Here is a 15560-nt window from a genome sequence, read left to right on the forward strand (position 1 = left end):
AAAGGTAGCTGGGTCATCCAATACTAGAGGTAAAATTTCTCAGCGCAAGGCCAATTTACCTTCAGTGTCTCCCGTTCTTTCTGGGTCTTTTGGTTGTACCAAGGTTCATCATTATAGGGAGTACTTTGCCACACATACTTTAGGGTTGTGCACACTGCAGCTTTGGTCAGTAATATAAATAAATACACAATCAGGAAGGCATTGATGGATCTGAAAAGTAAGAGATTCTGGATTTATACACCAGGTGATTACTTAAGCATTCCACCAGATTATCAATGAAACTGGTAAATTATTTAAAGCTAGGTATGCCAGGAGCATAAGCCTGGAATGAGCGAATATATCTCAGTTATCAGAGTGACAAAGGAAATCCTAAATTGTTTGTTGGCCACCAACCGATGCTCTCTAAGTGTAATAGCTGACTATCTTATAACCTACCTGCAGTAAGGTTCCTGTAAGTCTCACACACACACACACACACCACCACCACCACCACCACCACCACCACCACCACCGCCACCACCGCCATTAACTACTCCAAGTTATTACTCCACACAGTTAAGGAAATTTTATAAGTAGCAGTATGTGTTATAAGCGGAAAGGATGGAGAAAACTCTGAGGACAAGGATTGAGAAGACATTGAAGGACTAGTTCCCATAAATGTACATACCTGCGGACCCTTCTTTAGGATTATACCCCATACAGCTGAGGAGAAAAGCAGTGCGCCACAGTGAAGATGCCTCCCCCTTTCTTTGGCATTAAATCCAAGCACTGGGACAGAATCTTTACAGGTGAAGGGATGGAGAAATGTGATGGAGTTAACCACTGCACCCAAGGGAGCAGCTGGGACACTCCATAGTGGACCTCTGGGGACAGCTACTTAACTTACATTGCTTTAGGCAAAAATGTTTTAAAATTAACTGTGTACCTACTAGAGAAGGCATAAAATTACAGTACAAGAATTAAATGTTAGACAATCCCCAGAAAGACAACCGTTTTAAAAGCACAATCAAGTCTACCATTCTAGGAATGTGGGGGAGGGGCTAGTAAAGGGCATGTCCATCACAGGGCGACAGTGATTCACTTAGATCACTTTTTTTAGGCCTTCTCAGAGCCACACTTGTAAACTGATGCGACATTCTAAATAGCTTTCCATGCCAATGTCACATTTCAGAGAAACAAATTTGGGCCCTGCAGTGTGTTCCTTTAAAATCCTTTCCATTTGCTAGGATCTTTAGTGATAGCCACGCATTCATTGGATTGGGTGATTTGTGCTCTCTCTCTTGGTCTGGGCATCCTGTCTTTGTCTTGTTGTCAGGCTTCCTTTCTAGGGGTCTCCTTGTATCTGTGTAACTTAGCGGTCGGCCAGTGATTCTGGCAAAGGCTGCCATTTGGTGAGTGTGTGGCTTGGAGAACATATCCACCACTGCAGCCAGTTCTCCCAATCATTCATCATTTACCATTGGCTGCACCGCTTGGATCTACCCCAGACATGAACATTGTTCTAGCTAGCCAAAGCTATGTGCACAGCTTAGCTCAGCCCCTGAAGAGTGCTCCCATTTCCAGGATCTCCAGCTACATTGCTCCTTGGCTTGCCTCAACTATAGAGCACAACCTCTTCGCTGGCAAATGTATGGGATTTCCCCAATCGCTTCCTACTGGGTTTGCAGCTTTTTGCCAACAAAGCCTCGAGTATCTACTCCTTGTCCCCAAATACATCTGCCCCTTTCTAACAGCAAAACTGCTGGCTTTCGGTAAAATACTGTTCTCTCCCACACAGTGGAGTAGGAAATGTAAGCAGGGTCAGACAAGAGTGAATCAATTTTCTACCATACTTTTCCTAAATTTTAGAAGTTTTAAAGGAACACACACACACACACACACACACACACACACACACACAAATTTTGCCTGCCTCTGCTCTGGCTCCATAGCCCTGCGGTGGCTGTGGTGACAATTTTGTCCAGTTCAGATTTTTCTTTGACGAGAGGATCACTGACCTCTTTGCACTGCCATAAGCAAAAGGCCCTACACTTAACTCGAAGATTTTTAACCAGGTGTCCACAACCTCTGAGGAGAAATGTCACAATTGCCCTGAGTCCTAAGATCTAGGCTAGAGGGGGAATAAGTCAAAATGAAGACAGATGCTGTTAAGTCGATTCCCATGGCGGTTGACCCAAAAGGACAGGACAGCACAGTCCCATGGGGTTCCCAAGGTTGTGTTCTTTATGAGAAGCAGGCCACCAGAGCTTCCTTCCAGTGGGTTTGCACCACTGAATATTTTTAGTTAGCAGTTCAGCACTTAACTTCTGGGTCGCCAGGATTCTTCTGAGAGGGGCTAGCAAACGTGAACTCCTTTAGCTTGCTGTGGAGTCTTCCAGATCAGTCTGGAGGGAGATGTTGGATATCCCATGCCAACAACCATGGAGAAGATCATGCCAGAGGCATTTGGTTTGAAGACCTACCAAATCTTTACAAGTTGTCAGGAGACTATTTTATCTATGTTCTAGATTCTCCTTGCAAGTTGAAAGTAGATGACCCCAAACCATTAGTTCCAGTAGCAAAAAGTGAATGAATCAGACATGCTTCAAAACAGCCTCCAAAGGGCAGCTCTTGTTGTGACTATTGATGTTGTCTTGTACTACAGTTATTATCTGGAATCACTGAGGCATTAATCATTTGGGACCAACACTGAAGAAAGAAATTGTGGCACACACTAACTTTTCGACAGCAGAACGTTTCTGAGATTTCCCTTGGTAGTTCAAAGCCATTTTGGTTTCCATCCCAGTGTAAACAGCAACTCCTAAGGAATAACCATAAAGACGAGGTTACAAGTGAACTTGCCAACCCACTCCTCACCCGGTCAGCTGTTAATTTTCACATCCCTAAAAGTGGGGATTCTAAGCCTTCTTCTACCCACCAGCTGGTATAACAGTTATAGAATAAATTAGTTCTATCTCATCTATTGTCATACCTCATGGCAATTCGCCATCTTGTAAATTCCCAACACCTAAAACAGGTTTTGATTCAGCAGCAATATCGGCCAGGTTTAATTTTTAACATGCACCATTTCCTTATTGACCTACAGAGTGTGTTTCTGATAAGTGGATCACCCAAATTACTCACCATATATCTTCTTGGTATTTTTGAGTGTAGCTCCTTTCAGCAAGAGGTTTTCAGGTCCCAAAGACCTACATCAAAAAACACAGTACATTGTATCGGAACAGCCCAATCCATATAATCAACTCTGGTGACATATTTTCTCCTGGTATAAATCTACCTCCAAGGGGATGGGAATGTATCTGTCTGCTTACAGCACAAGGAATACTCGTCAGGGGAAACTGGGACTTCCCTCTCTCACATTACTTTAGGATACAGCAGATGGAAGCATGGTGCCAGAGGGATCACCACCACCCAGGGAAAAGCTATGCACAGAAAGAAAGGGATTTTAAGTCAGAGAGAGCAACACAATAACAGGGCAGACAAGCAGAATGTGAGACACAGAGACAGGGGGTGAGGTGACAGACAAAGTGACTGGGAAAGTCAGCGTCAGCTGGGAAGCCACAGGGGCACACTTCTAGAGAATAATTCGGCTTTGGGGATATCAATAGGCACCTTATAACTACTTAACTTTCTTTTCTTTGTGGCTTACAAAAGACAAGTGGGAAAGTTAAGGGAGTTACCATATGTACTCGAGTATAAGCTGACCCGAATATCAGCCAAGGCACCTAATTTTACCACAAAAACTGTGTTAAAAAATGTGCTGAAAAATTTGGCTTACACTAGAGTATATACAGTGATTAGATTACAGAAAGGGAAGGAACGCAACAACTTTTGTGTATGAACTGCCCAATTATAAATGATCAGTCCACTGCCTTGCATTGTGCTCACAGCCCAGGACCTCAATTACTGCCCCCGAACCCACTGGTCTCCAGGTATGCTTCTAACATCATCAGCTTACTGACAACCCAAGACAGTACACAGAGTGGACAGAAGAGGTCTACAAACAACTTATAACCATGGCTCAAAGTGTCCGTAGCTCTGCTAGTTTGACAATCGTAAGCTCATTACCAGCATCCTCCATACAACTCCCACCCTGCCACACCTTTCCAATCACAAGATTAGTGACTTAGGACCCATTAGTGGACCCTGGTCTAGTGACTCCAGGTTTATCTACCTTTATAGCCCTCTCTAAAAAGAAAAGTGTTTGACTATTATAATGAACCTAAAATAAAAATTAAATAAACCAACCCCCACAGAAGGATATAATAAAGGAATAACTAACCTGGCAACAGCTTCACGACTATTACCATAGATATTGATTCGCCCAACAAATCTGTAAAAAGAACATAATAACACATGGGTTTTTTTACTTGCAGAAAAATCTATGTAGCACAGACATGGGTAAAAATCTGTCAGCATACTCTCATTAGCACCATGATCAAACCAAACAGCCCTAAAATCAAATGCTATATGTTTGGTAAACCCACTCTGATCATTATCGAGTGAGCATACTCTAAGGAGCCTAAATATGGTTGACTAGAGCAAATGGTCCCATTCTAATGTTGGTTACGGACAAGAAACGGGCTATCCTCAGTTCTTCAAGATCATCATAGAAAAGGAGAATGTGGTGACTACCCGCATGGCCCCACATCCTCTCCTTGCTTTCATGCTGGATGACAACGGTTCATTTTTGTTTTAATTAACTCTGGTAACTGCATCCATCTGATAGAACAGCCTTACGGGAAAACAGAGTCTTACAAATGTGATGGATGACCATGTTTACAAATTACAAATGTTTTCATAAATCTTAAGTACGATGCTCTGGCCCACAATGAATTCTCTTAGGCTGGTAGTGAACAAAGCTGATTTGATTCAGTTCCCTGCCAGCAGGAACAGCTCGTAAAAACACAAATGCGAGTCGGCTGGGAAGTGGTGGGTGTTTCTTTGCAGCACTGTTGGCAAAGAGAAGCAGAGCCCACGGATCGCAGCAACGCGAAATCAGGTGACTCTTACTTGTAGAGGTCAGGCTGAGGCTGTTCACATTCAATTGCTGCTCGGAGAGTGGTAATGGATTCGGCTGTACACAGTGCAATGGTATCTCGGACTGCATAATGTGTCTACATGAAAGTAAAAGCAACAAAACAAATAAAATTGTTTCTTCTCGTTACTGCCCACCCACCCACCTGATCCAAGGAACACATTATATTGGCAAAATAATACAAATATTGAAGCATTTTCCCCACCAGTAAAGTTCTATAGTATTATCCTAAAAAGTGTATTACAGATAATTAGAAAGAGAATCCGTTTATAAGGGGAATTAAAATTAAGTTTTTCTTCATACTGACAGCTGAGACAATTCTATTTGCAGCATGTATACCGTTGACTGAAAACCCCATGAAAAATTCAATACACTTCTTCTTCTTCTCCCTATTTATAGAACTGGGCCTATTATTTTGCTCATCATACTATTCGGTGATGTAGAGATACACACAGGAATTGAACATAACCTCTTCAAGCATAAGAATGCTAAAATTGTGTCAACAGCAAGGAAAACTAACATTAACAGTTCCATTAGACAAATAGCATAATTAATGATCTTGAAAATGTTTAAAGTGGCATTGTTCCAACAAGGACCCAGAGAGGTGATGTTATAGTCAGAAAATGGTACTGCTGTATATTATGCACTTCATCCAGGCAGGTGCCCATGAAACCAATTACACACCGTCAAATAAAGGCTAAAACAGGGTGCATCACTAGCCCAATGGGAAAACTGTTGTTATGGTCTTTGGGGAATATTAAGGCACTGCCTTAGCTATATTTACAACTATCTCCAGATTTTGAAAAACTATGTACTTTTAGCTAACCTGATCCATTTATTTGATAAAAGAACTCACTCAAAAGTTTTCTTCTTCTAAGCGAAGAGTTCCTTTATTAGGAAATCTTTAGGTAGATCTCTCCCATTTTTACCACAACATCCCCTAAGATCAAACACTGTTCTGGAACAGCAACTAGTCCATCACCATGCTTTGAAGTAACGCTCTAACAGGTTATTTTCCTTTTCTCAACCGTAATTAGTCTCTGGATGAAACGAGGAAGCTGAGGAAAGCCCTCCAAGGAGCCACCAAGGGGGTGACGCATATAAGGGGTAGAGCTTCATGCTCCATGGAGCTCTGGAGGAGGGCCAAGAACTGACTGCCTGTACCACAGAGTACCAGGAAACAAAGTTATCCTCCAGATTGAGCAAATTTACTTTAACAAGTTCAAATTTTTTCCTAGCTGCAATAGGGCAAACATTTACTAACTACACCCTAAGGTATTACAACAGCAATCAAATCACTCCTAGTTAGATTTATAATATCCCAGGAATAAACCCTTTCTTTAAGCAAATATCCATTAATTTTTAGAATCAAAACAAACCAAATTGTAAGGTCAGGGTACATAAAGTTATTTTTGTAGTTACAGGTTCCGTAAAAAATATTCCCATTTCTAAAAGTCTACCTAAAATATTAAAAAGGATTATGTCAATATTAAAGGCAAGCAGTGCTGTAAAATTCATGGTAGCTTTTATTGGGGGCATGGTTCCCCACAACCAACCACCTTTCTGAGACCCCAAAGCTAAGTATCTACTTAGGAGTTGAAGGGCAATTACATAAGAGCTGCCTTCAAACCTAAAACCTTCATGAAGAAGAAGGTAAAAAGGTTAGGGACAGTAGAGAGCAGTATTGTATAATTAACTACCTCTCTCCAACTCAAAATGCTCTTTTACCTTGCAATTGGATTCTCCATCAAGACTGGCTGTAGTGACATAACAGGTCCCATCACTGGTGCCTGATGATAAGAGAATGAGATCACAAGGAAAGGTTTCATCGGCGTGTACTTCTACTACATCACCAACCTATAATGGAGAGGGAAAAATCGTCTTAATTCCAAACAATGTCTTCATTATAACTGTATATCTCACATTACTCTTGTTCTGGGGCCGAAAGTGTATCTCGATGTCCCCTGCTGCATGATGGGTAACAAAGGGAATATTACTCCAGAATCTTTCTTTAGAGTGATTCACCTTATGATGCTTTCATATTACCTTAGAACTGAACTTTAACCTCTACCAGGTGAGTCAGGCACCCAGGAACCTGGCTGCTCTGACATTTCTGGCACCGATGTTTGGTAAGTCAATGACTGGTATTGCTTCATGAATGAGTAAGAAAGTCTACATGTTGCAAGTAAGGCAAATCAAGGAAAGTGAAAAGCAAGATTGCCCCTCTGCTTCATGCATACATAATCTAGCATGCTTTGCCGGCACTGTGACGGCAGCTCTGACTATAGGGTGCAAGTACAGCTTCTTCAGTGCTCAGGCCCTCTTTTAATTAAAATATGATCCATAAGAGTGGGAAACGAATAAAACAATGTTCCCCAACAATTCATCTGATAGGAGATTCAATAAAGCTGTGAGAAACCATTTTCTATCAACAAGTACCCAACCTTCAAATAAGAAACAGGGAAAATATGAGAGAGGAGATCATGGACCTTATCTATTACAGAGAATATCTCATCATGGCTAAAAGCTGGGGTTCGTGAACCTGGCTTCCTGTCTCAACTCTCACTTAAATATCTGGCTTTGGTAAGGGCCTCCGATGAATCCCAACTACCTCATAGGGTTGATAGACGGACGAAATGATGATGGAGGCAAAGCATCCAGCAATGTGTCTGGCATACATTAACCATTACCCTGCCCCTATCTGACTGCCAACAAATAAATAGGGGCGCTTGTTTGTTTGGCATTTGAAAGGATATAAGAAATCATCCAGTCCAATAATTTCTAGCATTATTCCACACCATGGCAATCATAGCAAACAATACATAATCCTTTTGTACAGCACCCTAGAGTCAAAAGAGGAGGCTGATGGCAACACAGGCCACATTAGAGGGAATTAGTAAGCCTCATGATGATAAACTAATCAAATAAAAAATGAAATAGCTGCCTTCTAAGATAAAGATGAAATTTTCTTAAAGATCTATTCAGGAATATTTTTCCTTTCTTTGTCAATCTTCAACAGTGGCAAAGAACAACAGTATCAATAATTTAACTGGTAAATAATATTTTGTGTTGTTGGATATTTTCTTCCACCTCCACATAAACACATGCTGCTGACATAAAACCACAAAATAACAATTCCTAAAACAATTTCTCATAGGGAAACAGTCGCTAGAGACTTGGCAACCACTCTCGGGCATGGATAAACAAAAACCACGAAAAGGGCATTTCTTTTTACCTTCATTTCACCTTGAGAGGTGAAATACAAAAGCTCAGTGCTTATAGGACACAAGCATGGGGAGATGGGCAGGGGCCAGGCCTGGAAGACAATGGGGAACTGGCAAAAGACCGTTCAAATAAGGAAATGACACATTGCAGATAAAAGAAGGGAAACTTTTTTTTTGGCATAGCATTGTGAATGAGGGGGAGTGCAGAGTGGGGACCCAGGGCTCATCTGTGGGAAATTGGACATCCCCTTGCAGAAGGGCTGTGGGGAGGAGATGAGCCAGTCAGGGTGCAGTGTAGCAATGATGAAATATACAATTTTTCTGTAGTTCTTGAATGCTTCCTCCCCCCACTGTCATGATCCCAATTCTACCTTACAAATGCAGCTGGACTGGAGGATGTACACTGGCACAGATAGGAACTGGAAATACAGGGAATCCAGGGAGGATGAACCCCTCAGGACCAGTGGTGAGAGTGGTGATACTGGGAGGGTGGAGGGAAGGTGAGGGAGAAAGGGGGAACCGATGAAAAGGATCTACATAAAATCTCCTCCCTGGGGGATGGACAGCAGAGAAGTGGGTGAAGGGAGACGTCGGATGCTGTAAAATATGACAAAATTAAGTCAGCTAGAGTTCTTTCATTTCGTGTGGGCTCAAAAGAGACACAAGCGAATATTCACCACCCTCAACACCAAAAAGAGAATGGCTGGGTCATAGACAGAACTCTTCACGGTGTTTTTAGCCCATCAGTGAGCAGAGGTTGCCAAACAATAGGGTGAGTTACAATTCAAAGGGTGACACGTGTCTAAGCAGAGACAGGGCAAACAAATGCTTTCGCAGCTGGCAAAGCACAGGGTGAAGAGATGGTTGCCGTCAACGTGGGGAAGAAGAAACCAAGTGGCGTTGTTACCCATTTCTAAAGGTTGGGTGAGAGCTAGTGTGGGCAACAGACAGTTCAGGATCTCTGGGAGCCTGAGAGATAAGGGGGCGACCAGAACCCACCTGCTCTTCTCCACAGACCTCCCCTGGGTCCTCATGGGAAAGAGCAAGAGCAGGAGACCTGCATGACCTTTTGGCAGGTAGTGATTGAGTATTTTGGGTGCATAGGCACAATGCCTTCCCTCACGTGTGGAAAAAACATCTAGATCTTGGGGAAAAGTCAGGAGCCCTCCCATGAGGGGTCCAAAGGAAAGACTGACTATTGTCAGGGGACATGTAGAAGCAAAGAGATACAAGTTTAGCCAAGATGGTGGTGTTGGTGATGGGGTTGAGGAGGGTCAGAAGACTGAGAAAGTCCTACTCTTGACAGTCAGACCAGAGCAGCCTGTCTGAAGTGATGGAGGCTGCTGAGACCAGAGGCACCACAGGCTGGGACATGGACACCCAGTGGAGCAGTGCTGAGACTATGGGGTACCTTCTTATCAGGCCCGAGACTATGGGATGACTCAACAGGGTAACAGGCAGGCTGGCTTCCTGGCCCATGGTGGCCAAGGCCTTGGGATCATGTAGCTGAGAGACTAAGATCCAGGGAGAGTCATGGCTGCTGGCTGAGGAGAGCGAAGTCTGTATCCTTACTGCTTGCTGATCTTATGGTAACCTAATAACAATGTTAAAAACTTAAATTGACTGCCATGAAGTCGATGCCGACTCATAGCAACCCTATAGGACAAGGTCCTATAGATATGACCCTGTGGGTTTCTGACACTGGAACTCATTTTGGGAGTAGAAAACCTCATCTTTCTCCTGTGGAATGGCTGGTAGTTTTGAACTGCTGATCTTGCAGTTAGCAGCCCAACAACCTACTATGCCATCAGGCAAAAAGATTGGAGAAGAAGAACTGAGAAACCCCATATGTGGGGTGTGTATGGCAAAGGAGGGGAGATAGAGGAAGGCAGAGAAAGAAAAAGGTGAGACAGAGACCCGCTCTGTGGTTCAGGAAGGTAGAACAAAGAAAACCATTCCCATACTACAGATCACACACAAAGTACAAGCCAAAGGCATCCACCACTGAAAGTATTTAAAGTCTGTGGTACACTCAAAGCCATACATACAACCCAAGGGAAAACTGAGCAATAGACTTGAATACACTTTAAATATATTGAAATTGCCAATGAAGCACATGGAAACATGCTTTCAACATCATTAGCTACCCATTCTCGCCCACCCTAACCCCAATGTCATCGAGTCAATTACAGCCCATAGTGACAGAGGAAAACTGCTCTGTAGGGCTTTTGAGACTGTAAATCATCACAGGAGTAGACAGACTAATTTTTCTCCCTTGAAGTGGCTGGTGTGCTTGTGGTTAGAAGGCCAATACTTACCCACTGTCCCACCAGGGCTCTTATCATTAATCACCAAGGAAATGAAAATCAAAACCACAAGATGACACTACTTCACATCTCTTCAGCTAGATACAATTCAGATAATCAACCTTCTGCATTACTGGTAGGAGTGTACACTAGCACAGTCACTGTGGAAAACAGGTAGGTAGTGGCTCCAAACGTTACCCACTGCATTAGGACATGACTCAGCAATTCCACCCCGAGCTATAAGCCCCCAAGAAGTGAAAACAGTTATTCAAGAAACACTAGTATAGAAATGCTTATAGCAGCAATATTCATTACAGCCCAAAGCTGGAAACAACCCAAATGTCCTGCGGTTTACTGGGTAGATAAAATCAGGTATACCCACACAATCAAAAATTATTCAGCCACGAAAAAGAATGAAGTAGTACTGAGACATGGTACAACGTAGATGTGACTCTTGAAAACATTATGCAAAATGAAAGACCCGCCACTGTCATCACAGTGATTCTGATTCACAGCGACCCTTCATAAGGTTTCTGAGGCTTGGTAAATCGGTAAGGGAGCAGGCAGCCTCATTTTTCTCCTGCAGAGCAGCTGTTAGGTTTGAAATGGCAACCTTGCAGTAAGCAATTCACCACTTACCCCACAGTGCCACCAGTGTTCAATAAGTGAAAGAAGTGAGACATGAAAGGCTCTTTATCTATTTCCCCTTATAGAGACTTCCTAGACTATGTCGCTTCGTAGAGCCAAAAAGCCGATGAGGTTGGAGAATGAGTGCTCAATGAGCACAGGCTTCCCTTGGGTAGGAGGAGAAAAGGCTTCGGAACAAGATGGCAGGGACAACTGGGTTTGCCTTTTTTGAAGATGCACGATATTGGACATTTTGAAAATGGCTTGTCAAATGATGACTAAGTTTTGTGCATCCTAAAAAAAGGAATGAGGGAAAAAATACCTTGATTTTTTCACTTTCTTTTCTCACTCGCTTTGCATTTTCAATGATGTAAACAGTGCTCTTGTTGACTTCGTTGTCGGCCCTGTGTCTCAGCCAATCCTCGTAGCCCTAAAGGGACAACAGTAACAGTATAACCAAGCTCAGACCATGAAGGAGAACTGTTCATAAAGATCTACCACCCCCATGAGTTATCACTAGCAGATTATCACACTCCAGAGCATTCATGACAAACTCCGGCAGCTAAAGAGACAAAGCTGCAAGTTGTAATACCATAAGCTGCGGCAAATCACTTTCTTGCATTAAAAGGTTCCTTCCTTCTTCAGATAAGTGATCATAAAAACCCTAGGAGAAAGCCTTACTCATCTCTTCTAATACTAAGAATTAGGATTTTGTTTTCTTATGCTCCTCTCTCTCCCCTTAATGTTAATTCTGTTTTTTTTTTATGAAATACTTTTATTGAGGGCTCTTACATCTCTCATCACAATCCACAATTCTTTGCTTATTTCTCCCCATACTTTTAGTGGAGCTTACAGCTGTTATCACAATCCATACACTCCTCCAGTGTGCCAAGCACATTTGCACATGTGCCGCCATCATCTTTGTCAAAGCATTCTCTTCCCACTTGACATCCTGATCTCAGTTCCCCATATCTTCACCCTCCCTTCCCTGCCCTCCCTCATGAACCTTTGGTAAGTTATAGACTATTATTTTCATATCTTACATCGTCCTCTGTTTCCCCTCATCCACTTTTCCATCATTTGTCCCCCTGGGAGGGGGTTATAAGTTGATACTTGTAATTGATTCTCCCTTCCTCTCCCCACCCTCCCCTAATCCTCCTGTTATCTCTACTCTCATTGTTGGCTTGAGGAGTTTATCTATCGTGGATTCCCGTGTTGGGGGTTCTTATCTGTAGCAGTGAGCATGTTCTGGTCTACTCCAATTTATAAGGTAGAACTGAGGTCATGATAGTGGGGGGAAGGAAGCACCAAAGAGCTAGAGGAAAGTTATGTGTTTCATCAGTGCTATACTGCATCCTGACTAGTTCATCTCTTCCCTGTGACTCCTCTGTGAGGGGATGTCCATTTGTCTACAGGTTTGCATTGGGTCTCCACTCCACGCCCTGCCCCACCATTCACATTGGATATGATTTTATTCTAGGTCTTAGATGCCTGATACCTGATCCCATCGACACCTCATGATCACACAGGCTGGTGTGCTTCTTCCATGTGTGCTTTATTGCTTTTGAGCTAGATGGCCTCTTGGTTATCTTCAAGCCTTTAAGTCCCCAGATGCTATGTCTTTTGATAGCCGGGAACCATCAGCTTTCTTCACCACATTTGCTTCTGCACCCATTTTGTCTTCAGCAAATCATGTTAGGAAGGTGACCAACATAGAATGCCAGATTGTTAGAACGACGTGTTCTTGTGTTGAGGGAGTGCTTGAGTTGATGCCCAATGTCCATCTGCAATCTTAATTCTTAACATATAGGTATGTGTACATAGTTTTATTCCCCTCTTGTTTTATAAATATATATATATATATATATATATATATATATATATATTACAGTTCTCTGCTTTCTAAAGGAGGGGAGAAAGAAAAAGTTGCAGATCTTTATGTCACTGGTTTAATCAAATAAAGATGAGGAAGCTTCAAAAAGTTTGTGGGACAATGGAATGAAAAGAGAATAATGGCATTTTCCCCACTAACATTTTGGAGCCCCTCCTTGTATATTCTTCTGTAATGGGCAGATACAGTGGCCATCTCTGAAGAAATGTCACCATTCTTCCCCACACACATTGAATAAGAAAGGGCAACAGAAGATCGTTTTGGCAGATAATTCATGGTACATTTTATTGGACATCAAGTTAAACTCTATTAGAGTTGGAAATTATAAAAAGAACAGACTATATAGACTGTTGCTCATTTTGAAGAGTTCAATATAATCAGGGAAATATCTAATGCTTCCGTCTTGTGTTTTCTTTTTGTCTTTCTCACAGCTCTTGGTTCTCTTTCTTTGTAGTCAGGCCTGTACCTTCAGAGTCTCTATGAAAAAAAATTCCCTTGATCACTTGCCCCCCTTTTGCCCACCTTGAGGGCTGTATTCGCGCCTCTGAATGACAATGTTGGGCATCACTCCATAGGGTGGTTTCCCAGGTGCCAATGAGGAAAGAAAGTTACCAACACCAAGTGGTAATGGGAGTAAAATCAATCAGTAAAAGTTTTTGAAAACTAAACACACTATTCTTGGAGCCAGCAACTCAAAGATGCTAAAGATAACAATTCAAAGACCTGTGGGAAAGAACATTCTCAAAGTCTTTATTTAGCAGCCAAACATTTGATAAAATATTCTTGCAGTTCCTAGTAGGCAAGATGGAAGACTGGATAACCTCAGGAGGAGGAAAGGGTAACCTTGTTCCCCAAACTAGTATGCGGAATGTAAAGTTTGTGAGATTCTTTGGGCAACTTTGAAAAAACACTTTGATAATTATTGTCAAAAAGCATGTTTGTACTTACTCAGGCCCTATGGACCACTCCAATCCCAATACATGATAAAGATTGTTCATCCATCCCTTTACCCCCAGTTCACTGTTCTCAGTATCAATTTTTCCCCCCATAGGAACCACCATAAAAATGTTTAAAGTGCTTCAAAGACATCAATGCCACAACCTGTGGCAGCTCTGAAAAGCACCCACACAATATTTCCCCTCCCTACCCCTTCAGGCCCTTCAGCAGCATAAGATGACAAAAGGACAATAGTTGTGCTCCTAACTTCTCTGCTAGAGATACCAACAATAAGAACACACTAGAACGGAACTTTTCCAACCCACTTACCAGACTGAGACAATGATATGGAAATTCAACTAAACTGCACCTTCTACCTACTCTTTAATGGTATATCCTTGCCAGTTTTCAATGGGAAGGTACCAAATATCAATGAAACCCGTCAAGGACACTGCCCACTCTCTATAAACATGAAAAACGGACCTTTGACAATGAAATTCAGACCAAAGTGGAATGGAACACAGGCTTCAAAGTAAGTAAGACATGTACCTGCTTGATGGCCGTCACAGTTATGACAAAGAATAGTGGCAGTCCACTGGTGACTGGGCTGGTTGGTGTGTCTACTGTGACCTAGTGAAGAAATCAAATCGAGAGTTAAATTAAAATAAGTCAGTAATGCACACAAGGTACATTATATGGTACAAATCTGTCAGACAGGAAAGCAGGCACAACACAAAATTAACACGGTATTAATTATCATCAAAATAAAAGCAACCCACACTTCCGTTAGTTGAAGAGAATGTCCTAAATTCTGGCTAACTTTTCCACACAGCTGGATTACTCCTGTTAGCTGGGTACCTCTAGGTCGGGCCTGGTGCTATCATCAGCCAGGCTATAGAGACGTAGCTTAGACAATGTGGAGACAAGTTCCCACACTCAGGTAGCTGGCAAGTGCAAGGTAAAATAGGATGTTAAAATAAGTCATCAGAAGTGTATAGATGCTGAGGTCTGAGAAGTAAAAATTCACTGCCATGGAGTCAATGCTGACTCATAGCAACACCCTGTGGGTTTCCAAGACTGTGAACTGTTGGCAGGAATTGAGAACCAAGTCTTTCTCCCGAGGAACTGGTGTTTTCGAACTGCTGGCCATGTGGAATACAGTGCAACACGGAAACATTACACCACCAGGGCTCCTTGGGTCTGCGGGCTAATTAGGCAAAGGGGGGTTGTTAGAGGCCTAGTCAACGGTGAATGCAGTCTCCATGGCAGAGGGAGTCCAACACAGGAAGGCAAATGAAGGAAGCCAGTGGCATGAGGGTACCTGAGGGGTCAGAGGGGGAGGCTGGGGTCAGACCATACATGACCTTCTAGAGGTTAGAGTAAGTTGTTTGGTCTTTATCCCAGGACCAGGGGGAAGTCATTGAAGACTTTAGGTGGGAAGAGGCTACATGAACAGAACCACATTTTGGAACGATCCTTCTCACTGTCTAGTGGAAGATAGATTAAAAGGGGTCAACAGAATGAAGGCAGAGAGTTCA

General features: G+C 42.6%; 1 protein-coding gene across 2 annotated transcripts in view; it reads right to left on the bottom strand.

The window, feature by feature from the left end:
• ATP11C (ATPase phospholipid transporting 11C (ATP11C blood group)) overlaps positions 1–15560 on the bottom strand; it is a 202989-nt gene that overhangs the window by 62881 nt on the left and 124548 nt on the right. For both annotated transcript variants that reach the window (XM_075538544.1, XM_075538543.1), the window contains exons 4-11: positions 14572–14652; positions 11518–11625; positions 6767–6895; positions 5014–5117; positions 4283–4333; positions 3124–3188; positions 2719–2800; positions 60–210 (exon numbers count right to left, since the gene is read on the bottom strand). In XM_075538544.1, the coding sequence (XP_075394659.1) occupies positions 60–210; positions 2719–2800; positions 3124–3188; positions 4283–4333; positions 5014–5117; positions 6767–6895; positions 11518–11625; positions 14572–14652 (771 nt within the window). The remainder of the gene's footprint in view (positions 1–59; positions 211–2718; positions 2801–3123; positions 3189–4282; positions 4334–5013; positions 5118–6766; positions 6896–11517; positions 11626–14571; positions 14653–15560) is intronic.

The sequence above is a fragment of the Tenrec ecaudatus genome, chromosome X, assembly GCF_050624435.1.
Source record: "Tenrec ecaudatus isolate mTenEca1 chromosome X, mTenEca1.hap1, whole genome shotgun sequence".
NCBI lineage: Eukaryota > Metazoa > Chordata > Mammalia > Afrosoricida > Tenrecidae > Tenrec > Tenrec ecaudatus.